The 14,656-nt window shown below is 50.8% G+C and overlaps 1 protein-coding gene across 1 annotated transcript in view; it reads right to left on the bottom strand.

The window, feature by feature from the left end:
• svep1 (sushi, von Willebrand factor type A, EGF and pentraxin domain containing 1) overlaps positions 1-14,656 on the bottom strand; it is a gene marked incomplete at its 5' end in the record, with an annotated part of 91,613 nt that overhangs the window by 18,933 nt on the left and 58,024 nt on the right. The window contains 19 exon segments of the mRNA XM_079758029.1: positions 710-877; positions 1,945-2,136; positions 2,682-2,766; positions 3,965-4,141; positions 4,453-4,572; positions 6,128-6,301; positions 6,663-6,833; positions 7,241-7,370; positions 7,542-7,666; positions 8,002-8,177; positions 8,542-8,740; positions 9,072-9,229; positions 9,645-9,846; positions 10,591-10,704; positions 11,288-11,401; positions 11,484-11,580; positions 12,150-12,241; positions 13,062-13,223; positions 14,105-14,266. Coding sequence (XP_079614155.1) covers positions 710-877; positions 1,945-2,136; positions 2,682-2,766; positions 3,965-4,141; positions 4,453-4,572; positions 6,128-6,301; positions 6,663-6,833; positions 7,241-7,370; positions 7,542-7,666; positions 8,002-8,177; positions 8,542-8,740; positions 9,072-9,229; positions 9,645-9,846; positions 10,591-10,704; positions 11,288-11,401; positions 11,484-11,580; positions 12,150-12,241; positions 13,062-13,223; positions 14,105-14,266 — 2,818 coding nt within the window.

Here is a 14,656-nt window from a genome sequence, read left to right as displayed (position 1 = left end):
GAGTGTATATATACTATTATTCTGTCAAGGTACTAGTAGGCATTCATATCCCAGTCCGAGACCTGTCCTTTTAGAAGCCCATGTCTGCTTTGAGTCATAACTGAATGAAAAAACAGCATAGACATAGAAAATGCTCCTTCTTTACTCATTTCTAGTCAAGCCATGTTTGTTTATTTCTGTATTTTTTTTTTTACGAAATCGTAAGGCTTTGTAAATGTTGTAAATATAAGAGTATTGTATAAATATGGATAATTTGAATGCGCATTATGTAAATAGATGTTTAAAAACTGAAAAATGCATAGCAGATAATTATGAGCAGTTGAACAAGGGGTGGGAAGACATAAGCGTCGGCTTCCTCTCACTCCTTTTCGGACACAGACACTACATTTATTTTATAAATATTGTTTATGACACTTTATAATTATTGTTGTTTTGTGTTATGTGTGTTTGTATGATGGGTCATACTTGCTTTTCTTATTTATTTATTTTTGTTCGAAATAAAGACGAAATGAATGAATTTCAGCAGAATTGCTCTTCCCGTGATTAATCGCACACACTCCTCGAGCAGAGTTCCTCTGCTCATCAGTATTGCCCTTTCCGTGACTCACTCCCCGAGCAGAGGAACTCTGCTCGGGAGGAACTCTGCAGAGGAACTCTGCTCGGGGGTTCATCCCTCAGTGTTGTGGGGGCGGACATCGGCCGGATTTACCCTTCTTTGCAGACGTAGCGCACCTCCTCTCCCAGGCTGTGGCCGTCGCCCGCGGTGACAGCGTGCGTGAGCGGGGGGGGCTCGGGGCAGAGGACCCCCGTGCAGCGTGGGAGGGGCCGGCTCCACTCGCCCGTGTCCTCACACACCAGCTCCGTGGCGCCCTGGAGCCTTCGGACCGACCCCACACACACACACACACACACACACACACACACACACACACACACACACACACACACAGACACACACACACACACACACACACGTCAAGTCGGGTCCATTGTGTTTATGAAGTGCTGGATCATAAAGGCTCCCAGAGGCCTTCACAGGCCACGTCATGCAACACCCCCTGACCATAAAAAAGGGAAAAACTTGAATGTAGCCCTAATGATCAGGGACAAAGCCTTGAGAAGGGTCGCAGAGAGAGGAATGGGATTATGGGAGGGATGGGAGGGATGGGAGGGATGGGATGATGGGAGGGATGGGAAGGATGGGAGTGATGGGAGTGATGGGAGTGATGGGAGTGATGGGAGGGATGGGAGTGATGGGAGTGATGGGAGGGATGGGATTGATGGGAATGATGGGAGTGATGGGAAGGATTGGACTGATGGAAGTGATGGGATTGATGGGAGTGAAGGGAAGGATGGGAGTGATGGGAGGGATGGGAGGGATGGGATTGATGGGAGTGATGGGAATGATGTGAGTGATGGGAGAGATGGGAGTGATGGGATTCCTCCTTCTGTGATCCTTCTCATGCTTTCCTCCTGTGATTTGGGGAGTTAACTTCCAGGGACGGTGAGGGGTGCAATGGGTGCCAAACAGGGCAGACTATGCACACAAACACAAGCTCTAGTGCACTCCACTGTTGGGTCTTTGACCGGAGAAGTGAATTTCAGATGGTTAGGGAGTCAATCAGTCGTTAAGAAAGTCAGACAGTTAGCCGGTGTGCCATTCATTCAGTCATTCAACAGAACCTTTCTCAGCGTAGGAGAAACACAGATGTCGATCACAACACTTATTATGGGTCTGCTCCTTTATGTACCGGGGCACACACAGTAGACTTATCTGCTAGTGTGGTCTACTACCTGTGCTCTGGTACATAAAGGAGCACCCTGGATTAGTGTTCGGAGCCAGGCCCGTGTTTGTCCTATGCTGACCCCTCTGCAGAGAGGGCCCATTAGTTAACAGTGAGCCATTCAACACTTCACCAGCCAATGGCGGCGGGTCTATTGCACCTGTAGCCATCGCCGCAGGTGTACTTGACCACCGCCAGGTAGGTGGTCTCCTGGAGGGTGTAGTGGGCGCGCTGCACCGGCGGAGGGTCGCCGCACGAGACGGGGTAGCAGGTTGGCGGAGAGCCGCTCCACCTCTGGCTGGAGAGACACTGGAACTCGTAGGGGACCTGGGGCAGGAAGCCCTTCCTACAGCTGGGGGGGGGGGAGGGAGACGCACACACGCACGCACGCACACACAGGCACACACACACACATGCACACACACACACACACACAGGCACACACACACACACAAGCACGCAAGCATGGTCAAACACATGCACACACACACACACAGGCACGCACACACACACACACACACACACACACACAAGCACGCACACACACACAGGCACACACACACACACACACACGCACGCAAGCATGGTCACGTAGAAGCACATGGATATACAAGTTAAAACGGAACAAAACACGTCCCCTCCCTTCTGATTGGAGCCAGGAAGAATGTGTGTCCCATGACACACACAATCACATTCCCCTACCTCCTTCCACATAACGGATGACACACTTGTACAATTTCCGCTAAATCACATAAACTCGTCTGCACACACACACACACACACACACACACACACACACACACAACACAACATTGCTTCCTTGTCTTTTATGTGTTTGCTGGTCTGTTTGGTGTTGCTGTAATCGAGGGGAGGGGGGGGGGGGGGAGCAGAAGATACCTGAAAGTCACCTTGCTTCCGTAGGTGAAGTTGGCTCCCTTCATGTCGGAGTTGGTTGGGACGGAGGGCACAGGACAGGAGAGGGCTGAGGGGAGATAGGGAGGAACGCGCGCTATGATGAGTCTGCTATTTACGATTCTGTCACATTTGTTTGTATGACACCAGATTCGATTATGATATACTAGACTAGATTACAACCGACAATTTTATATCGTACAGCATTATGCTATGTTAGATTACAATAGATTGGATAAGAAACTGTCTCTCTCCCCCTCCCTCCCTCTCTCTCTCTCTCTCTCTCTCTCTCTCTCTCTCTCTCTCAGCAGTCCTTTCAGATCCTCCTCTGCAGTCCTTCAACAAAGACACAGCTGTCCGTACAATCAGCCCTTCACTACACCAGGGCCTGGGCACGTGATTGTGATCTGCCACACACACACACAAACACACACACACACACACACACACACACACACACACACACACACTCACTGAGTAGTGTGTGTGTGTGTGTGTGTGTGTGTGTGTGTGTGTGGAATATGTGCTGTGTATTGGTGGAGGTGGGCGTGTAAGTCTGTGTTACTGTTTCTGTTTTTTTTGTCTTTATGTGTATGGGTTTCTAAAAACGTATTCTCAGAGTTTGTTTATGCCTGTGTAAGTGTGACTTTATTTGCCCTGCGTGTTTCAATGAATGACCGTGAATCCTATTGTCCACATTTATAAACAGCTGCAACACTCTACACACACACACACACACACACACACACACACACACACACACACACACATATGATGCTACTTCATGATGTGAACGATACTCAAGACTCAATGGCATTATAAAGAAATGTAAGCAAGGTTAGCTAAAATAGATTATGGAAAGGTAAACAATGTATTGTATATGACTGTGATTATTGTCACTTATTCTCTCAAACACAGACAATGGCGCCTTCTGGTGGTAGCAGTTAAAGTATAAACGTATTTACCCTGCAGTATAACGACTGAATTAAATTAACTTAAAAAAAACGTTGTTTTTGTTTCTTGCTGATAGTCTTCATGTTATTTTGCTATTCAACTAGTGAATCATATACCAGTTAGTCTGACATGCGTTACAAGTTACGAGTCACAAGTTAAACCAAATGTTACTGTGTGTTACACATTCAATAGCTATGAGCCAAACACTGAATTCATGGACAATTGTAAAATTACACACACATATATATGTGTGTGTAATTGTATTATGTGCTATTGTGTGGGATAATGGTAAATGCTTGGGACTGAAGCCTGACCTTTGCAGTACGGGGACGGTTTATTCCAGCTTCCTGTCTCCAAGCACAGGAGTTTGGGCGAACCAATAAGCTCGTGGCCCTCCTGGCAGCCAAAGACCACCTCCCCGCCCATCAGGAAGTTAGTGCCTTCTCTGTGGCCCAAGTCTGGGAACCCTGGATCCTCGCATCTCACCGGCTCTGGGGTACACACACACACACACACACACACACACACACACACACACACACACACACACACACACAGTCAGTATAATGTACGATTTGTCTGTCATGATGTTTGGTCTGTACAGACATACGGTACAGAAATGTATCCATGTTTGCATTCATTGAACGATGGACAGATGGATGCATGGACGGACAGATGGATCGATGGATGGACAGATGGATGGATGGACAGACGCATGGATGGACAGACGCATGTATGGACAGATGGATGGATGGACAGACAGGTGGATGGAGGGACGGGTTGAGGTTATGATGTGACGTACCGGTGCAGTTCTTGCCGTCACCGCTGTAAGGGTGGATGCACCTGCACGCATACGAGCCGTCCGTGTTCTGACAACTGGCGTGTTTATCGCAGTCTGAACCCAGAGCACACTCGTCGACGTCTACACACACACATATACACACACACAAACGCACACACGCACACACACACGCAGACACACACACACACAAAAAGTATCAGTCAAACAGTGAAACATATCGCTTCTTAAGTCTAAAAGCACAGTCATGATGGCATGACCGCACACACACACATCTGGTCGCATGATGTAGTTCACACAGGTGAACACAACCTCATATTGATTGCATTCATTGCCAGCCCTAGCCTATATGTGGGATCATATTTAAACAATAAAGTGAATTAACAGAACAAAAATATATGTATTAATGCCAAGAACAAAATATTAATTAATATTTATTAATATTTGTATTATAATTTTATAAAAAACCAAAAACATGAATGAACCACCACATGAATGGACCACCACATAATGAACTAACGCATGAATGGACCACCACATGAAAGGACCAACACATGAATGGACCACCACATGAATGGACCACCACATGAATGGACCATCACATGATGAACCAACACATGAATGGACCACCACATGAATGAACCACCACATGAATGGACTACCACATAATGAACTAACACATGAATGGACCACCACATGATGAACTAACACATGAATGGACTACCACATGAATGGACCAACACATGAATGGACCAACAGATGAATGGACCATCACATGATGAACCAACACATGATGAACCAACACATGAATGGACCACCACATGATGAACTAACACATGAATGGACCACCACATGAATGGACCAACACATGAATGGACCACCACATGATGAACTAACACATGAATGGACCAACACATGAATGGACCAACAGATGAATGGACCACCACATGAATGAACCACCACATGAATGGACCACCACGTGATGAACTAACACATGAATGGACGACCACATGATGAACTAACACATGAATGGACCACCACATGATGAACCAACACATGAATGGACCACCACATGATGAATCACCACATGATGAACTAACAAATGAATGGACCACCACATGATGAACCAACACATGAATGGACCACCACATGATGAACCACCACATGATGAACCAACCCATGACCCAGTGCAGGGCTGAGGGTAGTTCATGACCCAGTACAGGGCTGAGGGTAGTTCATGACCCAGTGCAGGACTGAGGGTAGTTCATGACCCAGTGCAGGACTGAGGGTAGTTCATGACCCAGTGCAGGACTGAGGGTAGTTCATGACCCAGTGCAGGACTGAGGGTAGTTCATGACCCAGTGCAGGGCTGAGGGTAGTTCATGACCCAGTACAGGGCTGAGGGTAGTTCATGACCCAGTACAGGGCTGAGGGTAGTTCATGACCCAGTGCAGGGCTGAGGGTAGTTCATGACCCAGTACAGGGCTGAGGGTAGTTCATGACCCAGTACAGGGCTGAGGGTAGTTCATGACCCAGTGCAGGGCTGAGGGTAGTTCATGACCCAGTACAGGGCTGAGGGTAGTTCATGACCCAGTGCAGGACTGAGGGTAGTTTATGACCCAGTGCAGGACTGAGGGTAGTTCATGACCCAGTGCAGGGCTGAGGGGAGTGTGCGTACCCAGGCAGGCGGGCAGATTGGAGGCCCACTTCCCGCTGTTGGTGCACTGGCTGCGGGCGTCTCCCAGCAGGTAGAAGCCTGCGCTGCACTGGTACGCCACCGAGCTGCCCGCCAGGAAGTCAGTCCCCTGGAAGGAGCCGTGCTCCAGGGGCCGGGGGGGCCCGCACGACACGCCTGTGATGGGGTTCAGGGGTCGGGGGAGGTCATAGGTCACGGGAAAAATAAGTGGAGTGACGGAGTGGAGTCAACTGCACTTACTATTCTCTTTGTGTGTGTGTGTGTGTGTGTGTGTGTGTGTGTGTGTGTGTGTGTGTGCTCGCTTGCTTGCATGTTTATGTGTGTGTTTTTTGTGTGTGCTTGCTTGCGCGTTTGTGTGCGAGTCTGCATGTGTGCGTGTGGGTGTCTATGTGTGGCTTAAACAGCACGTAAACAAAAGACAAGCACGTACACATAACCGTAAACAATAACCGCTCCCACTAATCACTAAAACGAACACAACGGAGCGGAGGGAAGGCGGGGAGGCCTCTGAACTCACGTTCACACCGGGGCAGCGGGTGGCTCCACTCCCCCTTGTTGTGACACTGCAGCACGGGCTCCCCCACCAGGTAGAAGCCGGGGTCGCAGGACAGCTGCACCTGGGCCCCCGGGCTCACCTCCACCGTGGAGGCCCTCAGGTGGGCCCCCGCACTCTCCAGCGGGGGGCAGTCTGGGTGAGAAGGGCGCGGTCATGAGTCAGGAGCTGATCCGGCCTCTGATTGGTCGACGACGACCGCCCAGAGGCGGTCGTCGCGCGTTGGGCCAGGTCAGATATTGATGGCCATTGGTCTGTGCCCGTGCACTTACACTGCCTTCTTCAAGAGTGAAGAGAAATCGTGCATGTGGTCTATGAGCTCATCATCGAAGACACAAATAGATGCATAGGTTATTGAACAGTATGTAAGGCAGTCGTTGAAACTGATGTGTTTTCTATTGGCTATAAGATCCTCAGGTTGAATGTTTTCAAAAGGTCAGTTTTAAATCGTTGCTTTTCTTCTCCAGATGTGGCAAATGTTGAGTAGTGATGGTAGGTCAAAGGTTAAGGGTCACGGTGTAATAGACTACATGTTCACTCACCGGCGCAGAAGATACTGCCGGGGGTGGTCTTGACGCGGCCCATCTGTCCGTTGAGGAAGTCGGGCCAGGCCAGGACGTTCCCCCGGTGGGTCACATGGGAGGCCGGGCAGCTGCTGGCCAAAACCTGGATCTACACACACACACACACACACACACAAAAACACACAGAGACCTTCCCTTGTAATGGCCCTTGGGTAAAGTGTTTGATGGCTTCCTATTGGTCCATTGCTCAAATGTTTGGCTCCTTCCTATTGGCCCTTGGTTTGAGTGTTTGGGGCCGTCTTCCAGCTGCGCTGCTTACCTGCTGAGGGCTCAGGACCCGGTCCCAGATGTTGAGTTGGCTGAGGGAGCCCACAAACGACTCGACGGGGTTGAAGCCCTCCCCCCTGCGGTCCTGGTCCTGACCCAGCACCAGGGCCCCGCCACCTGCAGGTCAAAGGTCAAACCCATCCCACGCCCCCTCTTTAATTTCACAGGGGGCGCTGTCGCAAATGGTAGCTTCTGTTGGGATACCGTTACTACCAATGTACTAATATCGTAACCATCACCATTACCAAGTGCCATTTTAATACATTTAACCCCATTAAACGGTTTCTGCTGTCGGACACTGTGCTCGATTGATACACTGTCATAGCAACAGAGAATTGAAACAAGATTTCCAAATTTCACTTCTCAACAACCCTTTTCAGCAGACCACTGTCTCCAGGCTGGGGTTGAGGGGCCAGAGCCAGCCTCTCGGTCCCGGCGGAGGAGGGCCCTACCTGGGATTGAGGAGCCCACCGAGAGGCCCTTGCCGCCGTCGGACGGCTTGCCGTTGATGTAGAGCCTCCAGTCGCCGTCCCAGCTGCGCCACGACACGCCCACGTGGTACCACTGGCCCGTGTTGACGGCCGGGCAGTCGGTGATCCGCTCCTTCCCGTCCACGTACAGCACCCAGCTGCAGGGGGCAAGAGGGTTAACAGACGGCTGGCCACATGACAACAGGAGCCACTGCAGAGGGGCCACATGAACGAAGGAGTGCACGAGTGAATGAATGAGCCATGTTTGGGAGTGACGGGAACGTGAAAACGTCTGAGAATTTGAGAGTTTGAGAGTGCATCGGAAAAAAGCAACAGCTAATTAATAACTTTGTCGATTTTAAATAAAGCCGAGATTCAAATGCATACAGATATTCACAACAAGTATTAAAACGGTATTTAAAATTGGAAATGTGTGTTTGGAACGGTCACGACCCCTCATACCCTCCACGGACTGCACTCTACTGATGGCGTGCGTGTGTGCATATGGTTACGCTGGCTGACCCGTTGTAGTCGATGAGCAGGAAGGCATTGTCGCTGCCCTCCACGGCATAAGACACGGGCGTGCCGTAGTTGGTGGTGTCCGACGACTTCATCCAGAAGGTGCAGGTGATCTCCGTCAGCGTGGGCATCACGCCGTCCAGCATCACGTAGCCGTGGATACCAGACACCTCGAAGTCCAGGTTGAAGGCGGCGGACATCTCTGTGGCGTCAGGGAAACAGATCGACAAATTCAATCGATAAATGACCGGAAAGATCAATCTGCTGTGGACTTATTATCTCTCAGAGACCCACACGTGTTTCAAGATTTTACTTTTGGATCTAGTTTTCCGACTAATTCTCCAAATCAGAAACTGCATTTATCATACGAAGAAAAACAACTAAATACAACCCATTTCTCCCCATTTTTACTCTTTAGTACTACATCACCCCTCCCCCCCACACACACAACCGTCTGCTCTACTTCCTGCCCCCCCCACCCCCCGTCCCCCCTGTGTTGCCACAGCGACGCGTCCCCTGGTCCTAGAGAGTACCTGTCTCACACCTGGTTCCGTTGAACCCAGGGAGGCAGCGGCAGGTGAAGCTGGCCAGCCCGTCCAAGCAGCTGGCCCCGTTGATGCACGGGTTGGGGTCGCACTCGTCCACGTCCACCTCGCACAGACGCCCGTGGTAGCCCTCCACGCACTGGCACCTGCGCCCCAGTAGATCAGATATGAGTAGCAAACAGGGAGAGGTCTTCAGTTGTACAAAAAGACCAGAAGCACTGCATCATTAGTTTCTAGCTGTAATGCTATTTGATCAAACACTACTTTCAACCTTCAAAACCTCACAAAAAATAACCGTTTCCTTATTTGTTACTGACCCTTACCCTGACCCTAATTGGATGCCATTTATAAATAGTATTCAACAAAATGGTGATATGTTTATCAAACGAATTATTTAAGAGTATCACAGTTTTAATCGTAAAATAGACGGTAATCGGGATTTGAGAAAAAACGGACAGAATGATAACATGTCACCCAACTACATTTCCTCCAACGTTTTAATACCCACTCCGCCCCACCCACCAGTGTATAGAATAAACAAATGTATCATATCGTTGTAACCTGAAGTCATTGACAGCGTCGTGACACGAGCCTCCGTTCAGGCAGGGGGCGCTGTGGCACTCGTCCACATCCACCTCGCAGCGCTCCCCGGAGTAGCCCATGGGGCACGTGCAGGAGAAGGCGGCGGCCAGGTCCTCGCAGACACCGCCGTTCAGACACGGCGCCGACAGACACTCGTCCACCTCCAGCTCACAGCGAGGGCCTGAGGCGGGGGGGGGGAGCTGAGACTTAACATGGAGGGGAGGTTGAACACACTCTGTACTTTAACCTTCGGATTTAGGCCTGCGTTTGGTCAAAAAGACCATGAATAAATAAATAAAACAATATCTATATCTAACCTTAAACTGATATTATAGATAATTAACACACCATTAAAACACCAATTATAGATCGTCTTAACATATTCTTATGGGGTTTCGTGCCTGGGAAGACGGATTGAAAGAGAGTCATCGTGCTTTTTATTATCCATCCGTCTCGGAGGTCCGAGGACGTTGCCTAGAGACACTCATGAACACGCCCCTTTTCCTCGGACGGCGAACTTGCTTGCTCTGATGAACTCAGAGGAGGCCGAGCAAGGATTCCGAGACAGAATTCAAGATGGCTGCGCCCAGTGTGACTTGAAGTATGAACTGTTTTCATTGTGTTTGGACCACTTTGGTGGTTTAAATGGCAATTTCAATCACTCGTATTACTGCAATACCTTACTGCGTCCGTATCTCTGCCTATGGCCTATAGCCTACTTATTTTGAAGCGCCTGGTACTCTGCCAATGCTACCGCGACAACAGCTTTCCGGGTGGCGTCCATGTTTTTCTCCAACGATCGAGCGAAACATAATAAAACGATTGAAGGGTGGGCGTGACGTCACATCCGAGGTCCGGGTTGTTTCGTAGAGAATACTAAAACGCACCATCAGCCCTAGCAGGTGAGCCCTGCCTGTGCCCTGACCTGTGTAGCCGCCGACACAGCTGCAGGTGAACCCGTTGACCCGGTCCACGCACACGCCCTCGTTCAGACAGGGCGAGGACACGCACTCGTTGACCTCCGCCTCACACAGCGAGCCTGTCGACAGCGCGCACACACACGCACGCACGCACGCACGCACGCACGCACGCACGCACGCACGCACGCACACACACACACACACACACACACACACACACACACACACACACACACACACACACAACATCATGTTAGCTGGCGTGGAGGGCTGAGGTGGATGTGTATCAATATAGACACCCGCAACCCAATACAGCTCTGTGTGTGCAGTATGCAACTATGGACTGACTGACAGACTAACATGGCTAGAAAATGACCTTGGCCTGAATAATGTCAGTATAATATTGTTTATTAAATCTTGTTTAGGCTTCTTGGTGTAATATATTCAGTTGAGTTTCACTGCAAAAACGTAGCATTTCACCAATGAACAATACTATTATTTTTTATTCCCTTTTATCTTCGTGATATTATTATTCACAATCCAACCAACCAACATCAAAGATAAGATCAGCCTTCCGTTTTTTTGCCTATTCAGTACTCCCCGCAGTGCCTCTTCCAAAGAGCGAAGAAAAGAGAAGTCTTAGACGATTCTATTAATATGAATGATTTTATGAAGATATGAAAATGAATAATGCACACATACCTACAAATCCAAGCTTGCACTCACACAGGAAGTCCCCCATCCCGTCTTTGCACAGGCCCCCGTTCTGACATGGGGCCGAGTCGCATTCATCAATGTCACTCTCACACTTGGCCCCTAGGGGGAGACAAAGGACGTAAATAACCAGCACTTACAACTAGACTACAGAGGATGGAGCAGGTTGGGGGTTGCAGTGTACCTGTGAAGCCCGGCATACAGGTGCAGACGTAGCCGGCCCCCACCTCCTCACACGTCCCTTTGTTCTGACAGGGGTTCAGGAAGCACTCGTGGAACACCTGAGGAAGACATCCAATCAGATTGCAGCTTCGAACATCCAGGTAAAAAAGATACCGGTCGCTCCAATCACTAGTTGATATGAATATCTATTTCTATATATTGCATTGCAGTGTATGTGCTGCAAAGTTAACGCTGTTTTGGCCCTTAAACCTTCATGGACTTGTCATATAAAGTTCATCATTGAAGACAGTGTGGTTTTGACATACATACAGACAGACATAGATCTAGACAGACATACAGACAGGCGTATACAGAGAGACAGACAGATAGCCCGGCGTGTACGGACAGACAGACAGACATAGCTCAGACAGACAAACAGACAGACAGACAGACAGGCCTATATAGAAAGAAAGACAGACATGGCTCCTGACAGACATACACAGGTTGATACAGACAGACGGACAGACAGATGTGTACAGACAGAGGTCCAGACAGACATACAGACAGGTTGAATCAGACAGACGGACAGACGGGCGTGTACAGACAGGGGTCCAGACAGACATACAGACAGTTTGAATCAGACAGACGGACAGACAGAGGTCCAGACAGAGGGGCGGGGTGTGTGGACCTGGCTGCTGGCCTGGTAGTCCTGGTTGCCGGGCACGGGTTCCGGTGCTGACGTCACGCTCTCCTCCTTGGGCAGGAAGCTGGAGCTGAAGCCTACGGCGGTCGGAGACGTTAGACGAAGGGAAGGGAAAAAGAAAAGGGGAAGAGGGGGGGGGCTACGTTTCCACTGGCGACTCGGGTCGCACGAGTTCGTGCCGAAAAGCCGCATCGGCTTTTCCAGCTTCATGTTCCCTTCGCCCCCCCCCCCGACACACACCGCTGCCGCCGTGCGTTTCCCACGCCGTTCGTCATGAGGCCCGTTTTCTTTTTCCAGAAACCCCAGTAGCACAATTGGATTCTTATTAGATTTCATATTCACCCCCCCCCCCACCCCTCTAACCCAGTGCAGTAATCCATTTTCCAATTGGTCTGAGCCGTCATAACAATCAGAAACCCCCGGTCGTCCCAGTCCGCCATAACCGCAGAATTTGGAAATAAGCAGAGCTATGTCTGAGAAAGGCTTTCAGCTGGGAAGGGAGGGGGGGAGGTTTTGATGAGGAGTCTTTGGTGGTTGACGTTAATAACGTCTCACTGGTTCTCTAATTTAATTTAGTTTAATCTGAGAGCAAAGAAATGTGCAACTGAATCTAGGCGTCACAAGAGCCCTATTAGCGCCGCACAAACAACAACAGAACGGGTTAGCTAGAGTTTTTCCCAGAGTTGCCCCACATGTTTTATGCATCAACGCCAGGCTCCATACCATCTCCAGACACAGTCAGGAATGGGGAACCTCCAGCACTAATAACAGAGTGGGGGGGGGGGGGGTTGGGGGACTTTAAAGCTACTGGTCCCACAGTGCTCCCAAGAGGAGTTAAGCCAACATGTTCTCGAAAACCCCCCCCGCAGAACGCAGCGCTGACGGCTTGGCACTCACTGGAGCAGTGCTGTATGGCGGTCGCCCCGGTAACCGTGGTGGTGCCGTAGAAGGGGCAGGAGAGGCAGTAGGAGCGGCCGTGGTCGGGCTGGTAGTAGTCCCTGGGACAGGGGTAGCACGGCACCAGGCCCGTACGGGAGAAGCGGCCTGCCAGACAGGGGACTGGAGGAGGAGGAGGAGGGGGAGGAGGAGGAGCAGAGGGGAGGAGGAAGGAGGAGGAGGAGAAGGTAAGAGGAGGGAGGAGGACGAGGACGAGAGAGGAAGGGGGGGACAAGGAAGAGGGATGGGGAGAAGAGAGGAGGAGGGGGAGAGAGGAGTAAGGGACGAGGAGGAGGGATGGGGAGAAGAGAGGAGGAGGAGAGGGGGAGGGGGAGAGAGGAGGGGGGGACAAGGAAGAGGGATGGGGAGAAGAGAGGAGGAGGAGAGGGGGAGGGGGAGAGAGGAGTAAGGGACGAGGAGGAGGGATTGGGAGAAGAGAGGAGGAGGAGAGGGGGAGGGGGAGAGAGGAGGGGGGGACAAGGAAGAGGGATGGGGAGAAGAGAGGAGGAGGAGAGGGGGAGGGGGAGAGAGGAGTAAGGGACGAGGAGGAGGGATGGGGAGAAGAGAGGAGGAGGAGAGGGGGAGGGGGAGAGAGGAGGGGGGGACAAGGAAGAGGGATGGGGAGAAGAGAGGAGGAGGAGAGGGGGAGGGGGAGAGAGGAAGGGGGGACAAGGAAGAGGGATGGGGAGATGAGAGGAGGAGGAAAGAGGAGAGAGGAAAGTGGCACAAAGAGAGGGGAGGAAGAAGGAGATGAAGGGAGTGGAAGGGAGGGGGTAAGTAGGAGAGAAAAAGATTGGGGGAGAGGTGAGGAGCGGGGAGGATGAGAGAGGATAAAACCGGAGGGGAGGTTAGGGGGAAAGGAGAGAGGAGAGATGGGGAGAGAGAGAGGAACGTGAAGAGGAGGAGAAACAAAAATCATGAGACCGCTGTTTTAACATCTCCAAAAGCACCCGCACATCAGCTCCGCGTCCAGCGTGCAAAAATCAACGGGGGACCAGCCTCACCCCCGCACTCCGCCTGGTCCACGGCCCCCCGCGTCACTGTGGAGGTGCTGTCGGGGCACACCAGGCACTCCCTGGAGCCGAAGCCGGGCTGGTAGTGCCCCAGCTGGCAGGACTCACACGTCTCCAGCCCGTTCATGGAGCGGCTGCCGGGCTTACACTGGCCTGCAGCGCACGCACGCACACACACACACACACACACACACACACACACACACACACACACACACACACACACACACACACACACACACACGCACACACACACACACACACACACACATCCTCATAAGTATCAACAAGTAAGAGCGACATGGAAATCGTAGCATTGGAGACTGATGGATAGAAGGACCAAAGGATGTAGATATTAATGGATTTTCTTTCGTGTTTGTGCGTGTGCGTGTGTGTGTGTGTGTGTGTGTGTGTGTGTGTGTGTTAGTGTGTTAGTGTGTGGGTGTTTAGGTGCGTGTGTGTGCGTGTGTGTGTGTGTATGTGTGTGTGTGTGTGTGTTAGTGTGTTAGTGTGTGTGTGTGTGTGTTTAGGTGCGTGTGTGTG

The sequence above is a fragment of the Pollachius pollachius genome, assembly GCF_949987615.1.
Source record: "Pollachius pollachius genome assembly, chromosome: 20".
Classification (NCBI taxonomy): Eukaryota; Metazoa; Chordata; class Actinopteri; order Gadiformes; family Gadidae; genus Pollachius; species Pollachius pollachius.
The sequence above is the reverse complement of the archived record's forward strand: the minus strand, read 5'-3'. Positions and strand labels throughout refer to the sequence as shown.